Here is a 17,759-nt window from a genome sequence, read left to right on the forward strand (position 1 = left end):
GGGGAGTGCGTATCTCGAATCATCGCGTCACCAATTGTTACGTCGAATCGCACACCATGTTTGTTACGCACTTAATACTGGAACGTTCATTCAAATGCTTAGGGTTTTATAGGCTTTTTAATGCTGTCGCGACGCAGTATGGCACTTGGATTACGCGTGTACATTGTTCGTAGGTACTTGCTGCTCTCTTCTCTGGACGATCGCTGTCGACGAGACAGCTCGAGGAGCTGAGCGAACGAACGAGGTATATTGCGAAGAATCCCCTTGTTCTCGCAAATACGTATCAACTTTTATTCGTAGAATTAGTCAGTTAATCCTTGTTTTTTGGTCGTCGTTAATCTAATAACGCGATGAGCGGCTGAAGTTAACGGCAAAGCGAACGGCTCGCCATCAAGTTGCAGTATTAATAATTAGCGAACGCCAGCTTTAAAGAGAAAACACAAGTATCGTACTGTTCACGATGCTAGAACTTGGTCCACGTTCCAGTTCCGAGAAATGTGTGGTCAATCGACTTGCAGCTTTTATGGAATACACATTTCTCGAAACTAGAACTTGGACCAAGTTCTACCATCGTGGACACAGGCCTTTATAATTAAGGATCTCTTTATAACCGCCTTGTCAAGCCAATCTACTTGCAGCTTTTATGGAATAGCTGCAAGTTGAATGGCCATACACTTCTCGGAACTAGAACTTGGACCAAGTTCTAGCGTCGTGGGCACAGGCCTATTAAAACCGAAGCGCGTGCACAGCTGGGAGCGGCGGCATAAATTCTGGAGTTTCATTTTCTCGAAGCCACTATTTTCCACATTGTCGATGCGATGTATCCACCTCTTTCATCCGCTCTCGCTCCTCCGGTCGCGAGCCGCCGTGAATAATTCTCGCGCCCGGCGCGAGATTGTATGTACGCCCGCCGGTGTTTCTTCCTCGATATAAAAAATAATTCGGAGTGGTGTTGTCGCGCGAAACTTGGGAGGAGCTCGCGATGTAGCGTCCGCGATGATCCCAGGCAGTTTAGTGGAATGAAATTGGTTGGTTTTTTTTTTACTTTCTCTCCTTCCTCGCTAATCTTTGGTTCGCTTTAGCGCGGATGCAGGTACGATTAATTAACTCCGCGCGACTGTACGCTCGCCGCGGAGTCAAAGTGGATCTCGACCTTTAAATCAAGCGACGACGCGATATTTCTCGCACTACAACACGCTATTAATGGACAAGGCTCGTTGCTAAGCTTTTTTCGGGTGGGGGGGGGGGGGTCGCGACACTGACCACTTCGTTCTATAAAAGTAAAAATGTCCGATCAAAGCAATAAAGGGGTGTATTGGGCTCCGAGATGCCGGAGCAGCGGATCGGATACGCAGCTAGGGGGGGGGGGGGGGGAGATAATCTCTATCTCTAAACTCAGGAAAGGACCGGGAAGAACAAAGTGGAAACGGCTCTGTCTCTAAAGTGCTTTGCGCGTTATCGAGGCCGCGATGGTTATCGAAAAATGTCGCTTCGGTACGACCGTTATATAGCGACAATTTCCACCGTTATCAATTAACACTCGTGCTTAATGGCACTGAAAACGGCACGACTGAAACGAATTGCAAATTGTCGGAAAAGTACGGGAACGAAAAAGGAATCCGCATTTCCGGATCCCTCTCTCGATCAGCATCTAGCACTGGTGTCGTAATGAAAGTGACGTACCGTGACCGAGGCACGATCTAAACGACGACGGATGGAAAGTAAAACCCCGGGATAATTTTCGTAACCGATCGAGAGACGAAGATAAATGCACGCGCGGGAGACTTTCCGTCGCGCCGCGACTCGTCTCTCCCCGCGTTCTAACTGAAACAGAGAGTTTAGAACAAAGTGTATAAAGCCGAAAACAATCAAGTACGAAAGCAGACTCGAAGCTTCGATCTTCGCGGCTCCACTCGGCCGCGAGTAACGCCCGAAAGCAGGATTCCAGATACGAGCGTATCAGAGTCCTACGGTGTTTCCTTAAGAAGTCTGTTACACGCTTCTCTTTTCTCTCTTCTCCTGCCCTCTCTCTCTTTCTCCCTTACGCTAATCTCTACATGACGGAACATCGTTTGACGTTGTACCTATTATCTTGGTCCACATTGTTAATGCTGAGTACCTTGAGGAGCCTCTCGGTATCCTTGAAGCCATGCCTGCCGCGCTGCTGCTGCTTCATCAGCATCATCGTCGCCGTCGCGGTCGCCGTCTTCTTCTTCTTCTTCTTCTTCTTCTTGCGCTTGGTCTGCGGCAGCGTCAGCTCCAGCATCTGCTCGAGCCGCAGGCGAATAGGCCAACCGGCGCTACCGTCCTCGGCGTCCCGTTGATAGCCGTAGCTCGACGTGTTAGGCTCCTGATGATCCCGGCGCTCCCACCACCACGGGTTCTTGCACGAGCTCGCCTGCTGCTCGCGCTGCGGCTCCTGATAGCCGTCCTCCTGGGCCATCGGCCGCCTGGGTTGCACGAAGGAGTCGTGGACGCGGACCGGCCGTGCCAGCGAGGACCTCTTCTTGGCCGGCGTCAGGTGCCCCGCGGGCTGATGCCTCGACAGGGACTTGCTCCTCGCGCTCCGTATTCTCCTGAGCTCGTCGGGCGACGTCGCCGCCTCCTCGTCGAGATACAATTCCGCGCTCGTAGCGGGCAGACGATAACTGCCGCGATAACCGACGGCTCCGCCGTCGCTCTTGCCGTTGTTGTTGTTACTGTAGTTGTTGTTGTTGTTCCCGCCGCCGCTGGGGTTGCCGTTGTCCACGTGACGACACTGCTCGGCGCACTGCAGACAATCGTAGTATTTCTCGGCGACGTGCCGACGCGCCGAGAAACGATCGCGCATATCGGCGCAGCGGCGACGCTCGTTGCTGCCGCCGCGCCCGGCCTGGTGATGATAAGGCTGCTGTCACACCTCCTGCAGGTACTTGAGGGGACAGAGGATCTCCTTGTAGAGGACGTCGCCCTCCTTGCCCGTGTGATCGGCGGAACGCACGTCCGCCGCGCACCTCACCATCGCCACCCCGTCCACCTCTTCGCCGACCTGGATCACGATCTGCGTGCGTTCCCCAAACGGGAGGATTCAATTTTCGGAGGGTCGTGGATTACGTTAAGGATTCGGCAACGACAATATACTTCAATAATCAAGCTTCTTGGTCGACATTAACCGGCCAGTGTTTTGGTGCAGAAAATTTATTGCGAAAAACATTACCTCAGCCAGAGTTTGAACCTGGACCACTCTCTAGAGTCTCACCAATTCGATCACTGAGAAGCGCGTGGTAATATTTGTCGCAATAACAGTATAATGATGATATCTTCGAGTCTGTTTTTCGACTCGAAAACTTTAAACTGCGCGCCGACTTGCCGGCTATACTTAAATGATGTGAAAAAGGGTTGAGTAATTATGTAGGTATGTCGGGACTTTGAAAATGAAAAGAAAAGTCACCAAGGACGGAATTTCCTACAAATGTAGACTCAACGGATTTCTTGTCACTTAAAACGATATGCTTTTTACTACCATTACTGATATGTTTCTGGTGATTCAAGAGGTAAATTCAAGAGGTTCGAAGTAGAAACGTGTGAATTTCTGTGCAACTTTTAGGCTTAATTGTCGAGACATTTAACGTCCAAGATTAAATAAAGGAGTAGTTTTTTTACGTGTAGCAAAGTTTACGGCTCGCTGATCAAAAATCATTAATATAAATGATAGACGCAGTGCAAACAATAATGTTAAAGCGATCTTCATTAAACTAAAGCGATTATTCTTGTCGCTCTTTTAAGTTGAAAATTTTAGCAAATATCGACGCGAGTGAAAGTGCGAAGTTGATACATCGGCGATCCAATAATCTCTCCATCTAAATACAATTTGTATCTAAATACCCCTAGTGGCACAATGAATTAGGAACACCGAGGGCACTTTGCGGGACCGTTTCAGGCAACTTCCAGCGTCGTGTGTAAAAGACATAAATACCTGGTCTCGTAGAAGTGTTTGATCAGCGAGCTGCAGGTTCCGCGTGACCTGGAGTGTCCTCTGACCGGACTCGACCCGCATCACGTACGCACTTGGAAAATAGCCGGCACGGCCGCCGAGACACTTGCCCTTCCACCAATCCTTCTCCGATTTGTCGATCACCGTGATCTTGTAACCGGCCCTGCAATCACGAGTGTATATCAATGTAAAGAGAGTGAACGCGTATCGAATAATTATCTCGGCTGCAGATCGGCGCAGAGATTAGTCCTCAAGTGATAACGCTTTTGGTTTCAAGCGGGGAAGCATGACTTTTGTACGAACGTACGTGCGTTACCTGCCCTCGGTGTTATTACTTGGCCGTTCTTCGCATCTCGTTCCGCTGCGCGTAACACAAAACTCAAGTCGGAACCGACAGGTTATACGCGTCGAAATCGTATACATATTTGAGCAAATCAGAAAACTCTTTTATATGAATTTTTCAACAGGTCTCACGCGCTGTAAGAGCGAGCGTTTTGAAGCGAGTTTACATTTAAAGAGAATTTTCTAAACAGATGCGGAGCGGGGGTCCATTGTTAAGTCGATTTCGATGGAAGCGACGCACGTCCCCCCTTTTCGATTTTACGTCTTCTGCGTGGTCTGCAGTGCGAGTCGCGGAGTCGCAGTCGTAAGAACAATCGACCGTAATTGGTCAATTCCGTCGGACACATAAGAATTAAACCAATCACAGCCGACAACTCTTACGATCGCGACTATGGCTGTACTCCGGGCCGTCATTGGCTATCGCTTACCGCCCCACAGTTCGTCGCGTCTGGCGTGGAAGAAGCCGTCATTCCTCGTCGCGTTCCCGCTTCAAACTGACTCGTCCTCTCCGCGACGCGCTACCCGCAAAGAACAATTGCTACGCTACGGTAAGTAACCGTCGGAATGTAAACAACCGCCGCGCCGATGTTTTTGCCGTGCGTCATCCCGAATTCCTGGAAACGCGCTCGCCCGCCGGCTCGCCGGCGGGAGTGGGGGTAAGAAAATTCGGCAGTTACGCCATTACGCTGCTCGCGTTCCGCCGATCGGATCGTCGGTGCGTCGCGCTTCCCTCGCGCGGTCCGCTCGCGTGCGTCGACACCGGAGCCTCCGGACGGAGCAAGGAGCTGGTCGTACCGACTCGCACCGAGGTGAGTTTGGCGAGCGATGCGCGCCCAAGATCGCACACGCCCGGCGCGCCGTCCCTTTCGCTGTTCGTCGATCGCGCCCGTTGCGTTCGCTCGAGCATCGCGAGTGTATCCGGAGCACCGACACGACACGACACGACGTGACACGACACGCGAGAACAAGATACGAGGAGGTGAGCGTAGGGGAAGAGCAGGATCGATCTCGCGGCGGAAGTAAATGCGGTTGGAACTCGCCTGGAGTCGCCGTTCCAACTTTTCGCCGATGGCGGCGGCGCGTTTCGGCACTTACCGCGACGCGCTTTGACGAGCTCGCGAGATTCTCGCAGCAGCGTGGAGTATTCGGGCGCGAGGTTCGCGCGTCTGGTGAAGAATTCGCCGTTGAACGCGACCCTCGCGGCGAAACCGCCGCGTCGACGCCGGCGGTTTCGTCGAGCGAAATCCGCGTACAAGTTGTCGCATTTGGTGTCTCGCGCCGCCATGACGGTTCCGTTGAGCGGGATTTCGCGCGCTCGCATTACGCGGCGTACGTCGGTAATGTAGATCGTTTTTACACATCGAGCTCCAATTACGACCGCGAGAGCCGTTAATTACGACTACGCGCGCGATAAATTTATGACGCGGCGCCCGCGTTAATCGAAATATCCAATATTTAAGTTTGTAGCAATTAAACGGTGTTTAGCGGTATTTGTACACGCAGTTATTCCCGATATTTGTATTTGCGGTGCTATTACCGATGGCTTTATCGCGTTTACATTCCATCGTAAACTCGCGCGGCCATCATTTTTTCACCTTCGCCCCGCAGTATTGATTTTACGATCGTTCAGAATGGCTTCTGTTAAACTTTAAGGCTAAATGTCCACCGTGCACACGTTTCTGGAGAGCGCGTAATTTTTTAAACCTGACGATCGCGACGTTACTTAAAAAACACTCTAGAATACCTGCACTCGCGGCCGAAAGAGTAAAAAGAAGAAGCCATTCTGATTATTATCAATTGCCACACGCGTGGTATATTATACTAGTAAAATAATTACTAGTAAAATGCATACCATGGCATTTTCAACAACTTTATGAGACTTTTTCGAAATTTCACCATACATTTCACTAATAATTATATTCGGTATGCATGGTATTTACTAGTAAAATACATGGTAAAATTTCAAACAACTCTCACAACTTAAAATTCAGTCTGAAAATCACGTTATCGTGGGACATTTTGAACCACTTTATGAGATTTTTTCGAAACTTTACCGTACATTCCACTAATATTTTTACTAGTAAAATGTATGGTAAAATTTCTAAGGACTCTCATAGAGTTGTTCAAAACGCCATGTTCCACGATCGCATAATTTTCAGGATAAATTTTAAGAGAAACTTTCCTCCCCGTTATGAGAGGTTTTTGAAATTTTACCGTACATTTTACTAGTAAAATGCATAACCAAGTATAATTATTAGTCAAGTGTACGATGAAATTGTAAGAAACTCATAAAATTCTTTGAAATACTGCGTCGTCCCACGATTACATAATTTTCAGGATAAATTTTAAAAGAAAACTCCCTCCGTGCGGTATTCATGCATGCGGTGCATTTTACGGCGATCGCGATCAATTTTTACTTGAGCCACAATCACCATTAATAATTATGGCAACCCGTAGTTACTATCTTATATAGTTGGTAGCTTATCGTAATTAGGTAACACGGTATTTATACATGCTAGTAAAAGATTGATCGCGATAATTCGTCACTTTAGCCGCGACCATTGTCCGCAAACGTGTACAAGTTTTGCAGTTAAACAACGTCATTGTTTTCTCGACCATACCTGGCATTTTTAATAATACATTTTTCGCAATAAATTCTCTGCATTATTAAAAATTATTAATTGCATTGTTAAACTGTATTATTAAATACTGTATAACTGTAATATTAAAAATTCTAGGTATGGTCAAGAGAACTGACGTTATTAAATATCGCTGGCGACATTCAACAACTTTTATTAGTCTTGCAATTAACGTTGTAATTGTTGCACTTTTCTAAACTTAATTACGCGCGCGAGAGAGTTAATTAGTACGCACTTAGACAAATGTGCAATATTGGAATAAATATGTTGGATTTACACGCGCAGTAATTCACGGGGATTAATTTTGACTTTAGCCGCGATCACTGTCCGCAAATACTGTACAGAGATCTCGTAATTAATGTCGTAATTGTTGCATTTTTCTAAAATTAATTGACGAGCTAATTAAAATGTGCAGTCTTCGGTAAATATGTTGCATTTATGTGTGCAGCGATTTACGGCGATCAATTTCGACTTTAGCCGCGATCGACTCGTAATTATAGATTAGAGGCTGCGGTTAATCTCTTGTACAATTAGTTGATCGCAATTGCTACGTTGACGAAATTATCCGCGCGAATTAATCGACAGAATGTCTCCGACGTATTCTTTTTTAGACAGAAACATATAACAGTGTAATTATAATTGGCTAGCGAGATTGCTGTTATCGCTACGGCTGTAGGATCCGTTCGACAGTTTCCCGTCGTATCAAATATACGAGTTTAAATTGAAATCCGGGGGGGGGGGGGGAAATATCGCGCATAGAAAAGAGCAATATAAATATCGAACGATATCATCGAAGAAGGCATCGCCGCCTTATTTACAGCCGCGGATTTTTCACGATTTTTCCAAGCCTGATTTGATTCCGCGAGAAAAAAATGAAACCGTCGAATAAATCGCCCATCATTTAATCGTATCGTCGCTTCAGTCAAATGCGATAAAATCTGGGAGAGGAACATCGCGCATGGAAACGAGCAACTTAATATCGACCGGTATCGTCGAAGAAAAGCATCACCGCCGTATTATTTACCGTCAACAGCGGATTTTTCAGAGTCCGATTTGATTCCGGGTGAAAGAAACGAAAGTGTGCCGAATAAATCGATCGTTTAATCGTATTGTCGTTTAAATACTGTGCGAGTGTCGTAGAAAGTGATGAAAAAACGGACGACAATCGCGACGATCCAATCGATCGGCGTGGCTTGACATCGCGCAATCGCGTTATTAATTAATCTCGCGAGTGCATCGAAATGACTCTTAATGAGTGAATAGTAAAAGTGCGCGAGTAAATCAGCAGTGTCGCTCGAAATAATGAGCCAGTGATGAATCAGTGCGCGTTGTTATACAATTTGGGATCAAGGAATCAACTTCGGAGCGGCGAGAGCAGCGGAGGTGACTTGGCGGCCGGTAAGTCGATTCTATGTTATTTAAATTTTTATCACTGGATAACTTTAGTACGTAATTACGAACGTTCGCGAGAGAACGCGAAAAGTACACCGGGAAACTACAATTGCGAGGAAAATAATTACTCCCGAGTCAGATTTTTCACGTAAAAATCTTGCGCGAATTATCCCCAAAATAAACTAGACGCTCCAAATAATTTGAACAAACGTGATACGAATAATAGAGTTATAATTGGAATAATTATAATATATGTATAGTTAAAAGTTATAATTATATAATATTCGAGTATGCGTGCATTAAAATTAGAAGAAAGGGTAAAGGTGAAGAAATTTCCCACTTGAGACTCCCTTGAGATATACATGTCGAGGCTATAATAGTTTTTAAATGATAAGCGAGCACATTTCGCCGATGATAGGCCTGAGATTTCGCGCGCTCAGGCGACGTGACGAGTGATAAAAGTGTTGCTATGAATGTCGCCCTTCTTATTTAATTCAAGTAGAAATTTGCAACGTGTTGGAATTTCTAAGTGTCGCGGCTGTCCAAGTAATCGATCAGTATCAGTTACCATGAAGGTTGTTACTGTGCTAAAAAGGGCTAAAACACTTTTATCACCTGTCACGTCGCCGTGCCTGAGCGCGCGAAATCTCAGGTCCATTATTTGTGACATATAATCGCTTGTTATTTAAAAACTACTATAGCCTCGACATTTTTGTATTAGAATTTTCGTCTTGAAATTTTCTAAAGAATTTGTTATTAAAAGGATTTCCGGTGGTTTTGGTACGCCCTTGGTGCTAGCGATCGATCATTATTAAATTATTGCGATGAAAAGCGAGACGGGAGAAACGTCGCCGGTGATTTTTCTTTACGGTGAATACGCGCGAGCGAACCAAGCTCTTACTTGAGATCCAGCTCGTCCGGGTGCCGCGCCTCGAAGTTGTACAGAACGACGTAGAGGTTGTTCGGCGGCAGGACGCGCTTGCCGGGTGGGTTCAGGTGATTCTGATTGTTGGTGTGCGGCGACGGGCACGGCGACGTGCTCGCCGACGAGTACGACTTCTCGTTGTCGTCCGGCAGCTCCATGCTGGACATCCGGATAGCGCTGCGCACGTGTTTGTGCATGCCGTGGCTCTGACCCGGGCTGCAGGGCGCTGAAAATCAAAACAGTTGGCGCGCCCGCGGCTTGTACCGTTTTATTCGTTGATGCCTGGACCAGTATTTTTATCATCATTTTACTCAACTGTACAAATCACGGAGTTTCAGGCTGTATGCGAGGGGGAAACAGGCTGAGGGCATTGCTGGGCATTACTAGGCATTACTAGATATTTTTGGGGCATTTTTGGGCATTATAAAGATAAAATACGATAAAAAAAGATAAATAAGATGAAATAAGAGAATAAGATTAAGTAATGCTCACTGGGCATTAGTGGGCATTGGTGTACAAGATTTTGCTCAGCGGTTTCCCCGTCGGCTGTATGTATGCACCACACGGCAGGGATTGTTTTTTACATCGAAATCGTGTAATCGTGGCACATTTTGAACAACTTTATGAGAGCTTTTTGAAATTCCACCACACATTTTACTAGTAATTTTACTTAGTATACATTTTATTGATAGAATGTATGGTAAAATTTCAAAACTCACAAAGTTGTTCAAAATGCCACGTTGTCCCACGCTTACATGATTTTCAGGGTAAATTTTAAGAGAAAATTCTCTCCTCGTACCACAGACATAGCAGCTGCGTCAACTACAGCTTGAAACTCATAGAGGGGAATAAAGATTGTGAAAATGTGAATCCCAGTAAAACTGAGGTTCAGGCTTTAATGAATAAGACTGTACGTCGTTTGGCGAGCTAATTAGGTTGCCAGACGCGAAGTGGTCGTTTCGCGCTCTCAGGCAGAGAAACGAGGTCTGCCCGTGTCTCAGATCAGTTTCACTGTCATTTTCTCTCGAAGCGAGCAATGAAGTTTGTCTCGATAAAACGCAACTTATTTGTTTCAAGCGACGAGATCGCGCGGAATCGAAAGCCCGCTCGTGTACAGTACGCAAGTTTCCTGGGTGTCTGCTTAATTTTCCGCGCTTAATAATTTATCGCGGTGGCGACGGGGAAAAGAAGGGCAAGGCGCGAAGCAGCGTCACCGGCGTTCGTCGAAGAACGTTCGCAAGGTATCGCGCTTTTCTTTTTACCGCCTACCATTCCACCGCGATAAATTATTAAGCTCGGAGCTTCCATTCTGCGCTCACTCGAATTGTACGTACTGAAATTTTCCTATTTTGTTTTCGACGCCTCTCTACGTGCATCAGATTTGTATCGCGAACTGCGCCGTTACGTGTATCGACTTGCAAATTACAAAATAAAATGTAAATTCCTCTTTAGCATTTTGCATTTTATTAATATCGCCTCGTAACTCGAGAATTTTAATCCGAGAATTAAAATACAAATTTCCCGAGCGATAACAGAGCGGCGGAAAAATCCACTCGTTTTTTCACGCGCAGAATCCTCTTCTTTTTTTTTAATTTTTTTACGACACTACATTCTCAAGGAGGAAACGTTACGGTTGGACCGAGCGGGCTTTCGAGCAGACCAGGGGGCTCTTTCGCGAGATCGACCGTTTCGCCGCGCATTAACTGTAACGTCATGCGTTACGTTATTATTATTATTATTGCGGTTACTCACACAGCCTGTTGATACTGCCGCTGTCAGAATGTCGGGGCGGCGTGGTTTCCCGTGGACCCGCGGCGTAATAATCCCGCGGACGATGCCGCACGTGGGCGCTTCCTTCCGGCGAGTCCAGACTCAGACTCTTCATCCGCAGGTTCAGCCTCTCGCGTCTACGTTGCGGACTGTGCGGTGCTTGGTTTTTGTTTTTCATAATTATCGGTTAGATACGTGTTAGCCACAATTGGGAAGTCGCATTTTCCACGCTGACGTCGAAAATTGGGCACGATCGCGAGAGAATTCTCTGAAAGGGTCTAAATCGACGACTGCCTTCTTGCGGAACGAAGATCAAGTCCGTTTAATAAGGCGCGAGTTTGTTGACGGAACGTTAGTGGCGGTATCTTTTTTTCGTAGATGCATCAGTCACGTTTTAAATAATTAAACCGCCTATCGTGGATTTAATTGTAAAATTGATTGTCAGACGTTGGTTTTAATTTCTTTTTATAGAATTTCTCTAGAATTTGTAATTGAAAAACTTTTTAATGTAAAAAAAGTTACGGAATTAACCAGTTCTCTGCAATTAGTCGAGCGATTGATAATCCCATTTTCGCGAGTGAGATTCGGCAAATCGCAAGTGAGACGCATCTGTCTCGAAGGAAATAATCGATCGTCAGCGTCGAATATGGAAATTACCGGCTGCACGTACAAGCAGGACAGCCGATTCTTTACGAATGCACTAATCGCTTAACGTAAATTCGTAAATTTTCAACACTGAAATAAAAAAAGCTCACAAGCAGCACAATTATAAAACGGGACACGACTCGCGGGCGAAATATGGAAAGTACCGAAAGTGCGGAAAATAAAGACTTTTTATTTACAATATTTACAGTGTGCTCTCGTCGGGGAAAAATTCGCAGATAATATAGTCTCGGTTGCGCGCGCGTAAGATAATATTTCTCGGCAAAACAAGCCCGTCCTATTATTCTAAACGACAGTATACAATATGGGGGATCAATTCTTCTTCTTCTCCTAATCGCGCATTTCGACGATACAGGTGTTGCGCACGGCGATAAATTGTAATAAGGAACACTGCAACACTCGGGTGCACGAAGATTCGACCGACGAGTCTGCCGCAGCGATAAAAATGAGCGCTGTTTTTATGCGCGCTATAATCGTGTGTAAGAATTAGGTAATTTTATAAAGCCAATTTCAAATTATTCGCGATTAAAAAAATTGAAAACTTTAAATACCAATATGTATGAAAAATGTTCTGCTATGCGGTTCGCAACTTATCCTGGCATTATTTTGTGCATAAAAGCTAAGAAAAAGATTTACCAGCGCAAAAACTATATTCGAATGTGTCGGTAAAACAGATGACTTAGGATCCCCTTAAGGCATAAAGGCGTTTCGACGTCTCTCTTCTCTCTCTCTCGCTCTCTTTCTCCGAGCTTACCGTTAAATATTTACCTCCATCGCTCCGCCGCCGATAAAAGCGCGCTTTTAAAACGTTATAACGCGGCATTTTCCATGCCGTTCACCCGTCCTGAGATTATCATCACTTTTAAACACCCGTGCGCGCTCTCCGAAAACAAATAAACGACGGAGAAAACGGGCGACCTAACGGCCACGTATTGCGAATTGAAATCAACGCGGGACAAATCCCGTCCGCGATAATAAAGAGAGCCCCGCACACAGAACCGATAAAATAGCCTCGTTCGCTATCAGCGTGAAAAGCGATAGCGGCCGCGTTACGTCGACATTTAAATCGACAGCAAAGCGCAAATTGTCTTCCGCAGGTGGTATTTACATACGTACGTAACGAGCCGCGAACTGCGATTGCTTTTCCGTACGCTCGAGCGATAAATCCGCTTTTGCGATTTGATATTTGTTAAAGTCAACGTCTGCGAGCGTCGAAACGTATCTCTGAAAAAGACTTTTCCGTCGAGAGCAACATTTTCTTTCTCCTGCAATAAAATTTTTTTCTCCAAGTCGAATTTTTAAATCACGTTAAAAATAACGAGAACCAAAGGTTCACGAAACGAGTCTTAACTAAATCGATTCGGAAAATGACAAATTGCCAATCCACAAAAATTAATAATAGAAAATATAATATAATTTCATAATTTTTGCGACTTGAAATTTAAATTTGAAAAATTAATAAAGTTTACAAGACTCTCGTGTGACGGGCACAGAATTCTCGAAGAATTCCTCACTTGTTCGAATTTTAAAATCCGAATATCCTTCCGCGGATAAATTCTCTCTCGTCCTCTGCTACAGCGTGCACGTGTATTCTTTTCGAAATCGTTGGCATTTCGAAGGAATCAGTGGAGCTTCCATTCGATTTACTCTTCGGTTCGAAACGACGCTTTTTCTTCCTACCGTTGTCCGATCGTCAAACAATCCTAGGCACTCGTTGCAAAACGATGGTTGCGGTGTCAGCACGGGTTAACGATAAATAAATAGACGAAGACACTCCGTGACGTCGGACGAGCCGGGGTTTAAATTAAAAGCACGTGTTTGCGCTCCTCTCGTCTGCCCAATGCGTGGGTCCTGCGGCACTTTCTGCGGCGTAATCTGGAACGTCCTTCCCGTCGTGCGCTTCCTCCTCTTCGTGCAGCCAGCTAATTATCACGGGGGAAATAAATTTCCGACGATCGCATGCATTATTCGCGATGCGCTCGATCGCGTGAGGAGCCTGCTTTTCGATCGTCGCTGATATAATATATAGCCGGCCTTGCGCACAAACCGGATCGATACACTCGGCGGGGAATCGACACCCACGTTTGCGCATCTGTCCGACATTCGCCGTCTCCGTGGCCGTTCCATTAGCGGCTATTAATCAACGAGCGCGAGATACGTGTCTCCTCGAGCGTCACGAAACCGTAGCCGAGTTTATGGTAGAATCAACGGGTAGAGACGACATTGTTCCGTGCAACGCGGACGTTTTGGTAGACGAAATATTGGATAGACCCTCTCAGACACTCCGCGATCATCCAGATCTTTTAACGTTTCAGGGTCGATTGCCCCAACCGTCGCGCGGGTAACTTTTAATATCCATTGTCTCTTTCGAACGCCCGGTTTCAACGGTGTCGCTTAACTTGAAGCTTGGTTTAATTTATCCTTTGTCTCTTTCCAACTGTTGCCTCAGAAAGAGACAAATGATGTATTAAAGTTAAGCGACGTTGAAGCCTGAAGGGAACAATTCAAAAGAGATGAAGGATATGGATCCAAAGGGTAAAAATATTATTGCATAACATACGCGCTATTACATAACCGCAGACGTAACACGAAACAGGCCTGGCATTACATTTGCCGTAGGTACGACAAATTTTTCAAGCACGTTGACTGGCTGCGGGATAGAAAAGTTGTCGAGTAGCCAAACACGCTTAAAAAATTGTACGACAAATGTAATCGTATCCATACTCGTTTTCGTCCTCTTCGCGCATTCCGTCCCCTCGTGTGACGAACAACGACGCACGGGGAGAGAATCTCCCCTTAAAATTCACCCTGAAAATCACGCAATCGTGCGACAACGTGGCATTTTGAACAACTGTATGAGTTGTTTGAAATTTTGCTATTAATGACAGAGAATTTTATGAGAGTTTTTTGAAATTTTACTATACATTTCACTACACTGATAAGAAAAATATCTTAACCCAAAAAAATATTACTTTACTCAAGAAAATTATTTATTAGGTGGCTCCTAATAGCTTATTAACTTAAATTTAAGAAATAATAAACGAATTAAACAATGCAGTTCTTTAATTTAAGTATTTATTAAATATCAAAGCGTGGATAATTTTAAATTTAAAAAATTTCATTTTAATTCTACAAAATGTTTACTAAAATGTAATTTTCACAGCAAAGAAAATTGGATTTCTTTAAGAAAAATAATTATTTCATTTAATAAATAGTATTTTATGTCTCACGAAATCTTTATTTGAATGTAGAAAATGCAACGATTTAAATTAATCTACTTAATATAATACATAGATTTACTTGCAATTTGATATTTTTATTTAAGTAGAGTAAATATTTACTTCAGTAAAAACAAAAAAAAATTTTGTCAGTGTAGTAAAATAATCGTCCTAAGCTCTAATCTCACAAGTCTCTTATAAAGTTCTTGAAAATGCGGCGTTGTCCCACGATTTTCAGAATGAATGTTAAGAGAAAATTCTCTCCGTGCAGTTAACGAACATTTAAAATTCCGGGGGTTGCCAGGGGAAGGGGGAAGGATATATCTAGATGTCCGACGGCTATCCAAGAATGTCCACCAAATATACGCGCTCGTACGGAGTGGTGGGAAGAAAATCGGGGGAGCGGGGACGAGAAAGGGAGTAGGACGGGACGGGTCGCACAAACGGATAAATAAAATCGATAATTCGCGAGCGGAAGGAAGAACGACGGGACCGGCGACGCCGCGTTGTCCTCGAGATGGATCTTTCCAGAGAAAGGCTCCACCGTGCCCGAGGGATGCGCTCGTGAACGCGACGCGACGCGACGCACCGTCATCGTTTCTTATTAGCGCCGCGTTGTGCCTGCACTTCCATCTCGGGTGTCCTGAGCGAGGCCGAGGTCGAGGGCGGCGAGTCCTGCGACATGAGCACCAGGGGCTGTCCGAAGGGCCGCGTGCCGGAGGTGGATCCGCCGCTGCCGCGTCCTGGTCAATCAAGAAATTTCAACAACGGTCACTCGAACGGCGATCATCCCGATCTCCTCCGGCGGTCGGTCTCTCGGTCTCGAGATCGTCGAAAGGGTTTCAAAATCGGAAATCGTCACACTCGCACAAGTTGCCGTTAATGAGTTCGCGTTAGGCTAGCGCAGGCTGGAAATCCCGATGTTACTGATGTTCCTCGGGGTGGGTTAGTCGGCGGTGCTCTGGCCTCATTAGTCGCTCCTCGTGTTATCCTCCGTTATGGCGGTTACTTTATTTTGTTCTCGTGTAGCAATGTTCTGTACTATATGGTATCACAGTTTCGTCTCGCGAGTGTCTACTGTTGTAGTAGAGAGATGCGCGATTACGTACGAAAAAGAACAAAGGGGGGGGGGGGGGACGGAAGCACAATACTCAAACGATGGAAAAAGAGTCCTAAACATAATAATGGCCTAACTTAATCGCTATTATGGCTACTAATACCGTGATTATGTATTAATGTCTACTTGTGCGATTGTTACAATTAATGTCTCTAAATTAATTATCACGGTTACTAATGGCCGTCGTCATCATCATCAGCCGTTATTATTATTATTATAGTAGATATTCGGTCGGACATATGACAGAAAGCTAATGAAGAGTGATTTGGGACGGGAGAGCTTGATAAGCCGTGATAAGCGCGAGATAAAAGTCAAGAGGGCGAGAAGCGATAAAATATTTCTCTCGTCGTCGAGGAGACACCCGCGACGACAAAGTCAGCCCTAAAAAAAAGCGCCAAAATCCTCTTTGATTTATCGTCGTGATTCCTGCGACTCGACGAGAGCTCCTTCAATATCGATCACGTTTGAGACGCGAGGATAGTAGAGCACCCCGGTTTTGTCGTTAGAAAAATGAAAACAGAATTATCTGCTCGTCCGATCAGTCGTTCACATATTTCATTCGTGAGGTCATTAGCGATCGTGTAATGTCTTAAAGATCGTGAAATATTTGGTTAAAATCGTGTGAGAAATCGCCAAGTATATTAGCATATCTACAATCTACAATAAAAGTTACCGTAAAATAACGATAGTAACCGAAACAGATGGAAGGTAGAACGTGCGATTGGGCAGATGGCATTTATCGTCCTGGATGTGACAAACATAATAAACGTAACGCCGTATCGCTGTAGATAATCGTCTCGATGTAACGTAATAACGGGGCGCTAAACAATACAATGATGTCGGGCGCTTTTACCTCTAAAAACCATACGAATTAATTCTAATGACAAGCAGAATACAGAATAGTGGGGGGAGAGAAGCGGCAGTAGAAAAAGAAATACAGGTGCTAGAAGAAGGAGAAGAAGAAGAAAGGAGTGTGTACACATTTAAAGAATCGATAGATTACGAATTTTTACGAGTCATGTCCCTGAAGAAGACGAGCGGCTTTACATAAACACACAGAATGACTTCGGACCTTGGAACTGACAGTACTGGAGCACGGGTGACATTAAACACGCACACACATATACACGTGCTCGAAAAGAAATAATACATAAATTCGTTTGCGTAACAGCAACTTAGCTAGTAGTCGAGAAGATAAGAATATGAGAGGGCATTGTCGCGAAGGTAGTGAATTTGTGGTGTCGTTTCGCTTCGACAAAAGGTAGGAGCTACGACGTGAATTTGACGATTTCTATCATTTCCCTCTTCGACTCTCATCGAATTGAGTTTATATTCCTATCTTCTTTTCTGAGTAACTACGACAGTGAGGAGAATAAAAATGATAACTTAAACGTTACTTGTCTCTCTTTCACGGCATAAGGAAGACTATTCGGTTTACAGAGTTAAAATAAAAATTAGGGAAAGGTGCACGCGGGGCTACATACGGGAAATTAATTATTAAATACCGATACGAACTTACAATTAGATTAGACAACGTAAGATACACATTCGAGAAATGCTCCAGTACTACGTCGACAGAGAGATATGTGTGCTCCAATAACTTGGACGTGTTTCGGCATTACAAGCGTATCGATAGTCAAAATTGGACCGCAGCGCTTTGCATATTGAATTGTACGAATTTTTGCCAGTGACGGATTACAGTGCTCGGAGCGCGAGATAC

The 17,759-nt window shown here is 45.0% G+C and overlaps 2 protein-coding genes across 5 annotated transcripts in view; both read right to left on the reverse strand.

The window, feature by feature from the left end:
• Positions 1–1,325: 1,325 nt before the first annotated feature.
• LOC105560292 lies at positions 1,326–2,851 on the reverse strand. Its single transcript, XM_012009274.1, has one exon. The coding sequence runs from the start codon at positions 2,828–2,830 to the stop codon at positions 2,054–2,056; it is 777 nt and encodes a 258-aa protein (XP_011864664.1). The 5' UTR covers positions 2,831–2,851; the 3' UTR covers positions 1,326–2,053.
• A 23-nt stretch (positions 2,852–2,874) lies between these two features.
• The window catches only part of LOC105560289, a 64,258-nt gene continuing 49,373 nt past the window's right edge, over positions 2,875–17,759 (reverse strand). For all 4 annotated transcript variants that reach the window (XM_012009273.1, XM_012009272.1, XM_012009271.1 and 1 more), the window contains 4 exons: positions 11,024–11,200; positions 9,248–9,497; positions 3,956–4,136; positions 2,875–3,040 (listed from right to left, as the gene is read on the reverse strand). In XM_012009273.1, coding sequence (XP_011864663.1) covers positions 2,894–3,040; positions 3,956–4,136; positions 9,248–9,497; positions 11,024–11,200 — 755 coding nt within the window. In that variant the 3' untranslated portion in view covers positions 2,875–2,893. The remainder of the gene's footprint in view (positions 3,041–3,955; positions 4,137–9,247; positions 9,498–11,023; positions 11,201–17,759) is intronic.

Source organism: Vollenhovia emeryi, unplaced genomic scaffold (genome assembly GCF_000949405.1).
Source record: "Vollenhovia emeryi isolate VEMERY1.0 unplaced genomic scaffold, V.emery_V1.0 DF939234.1, whole genome shotgun sequence".
In the NCBI taxonomy this organism is placed as follows: domain Eukaryota; kingdom Metazoa; phylum Arthropoda; class Insecta; order Hymenoptera; family Formicidae; genus Vollenhovia; species Vollenhovia emeryi.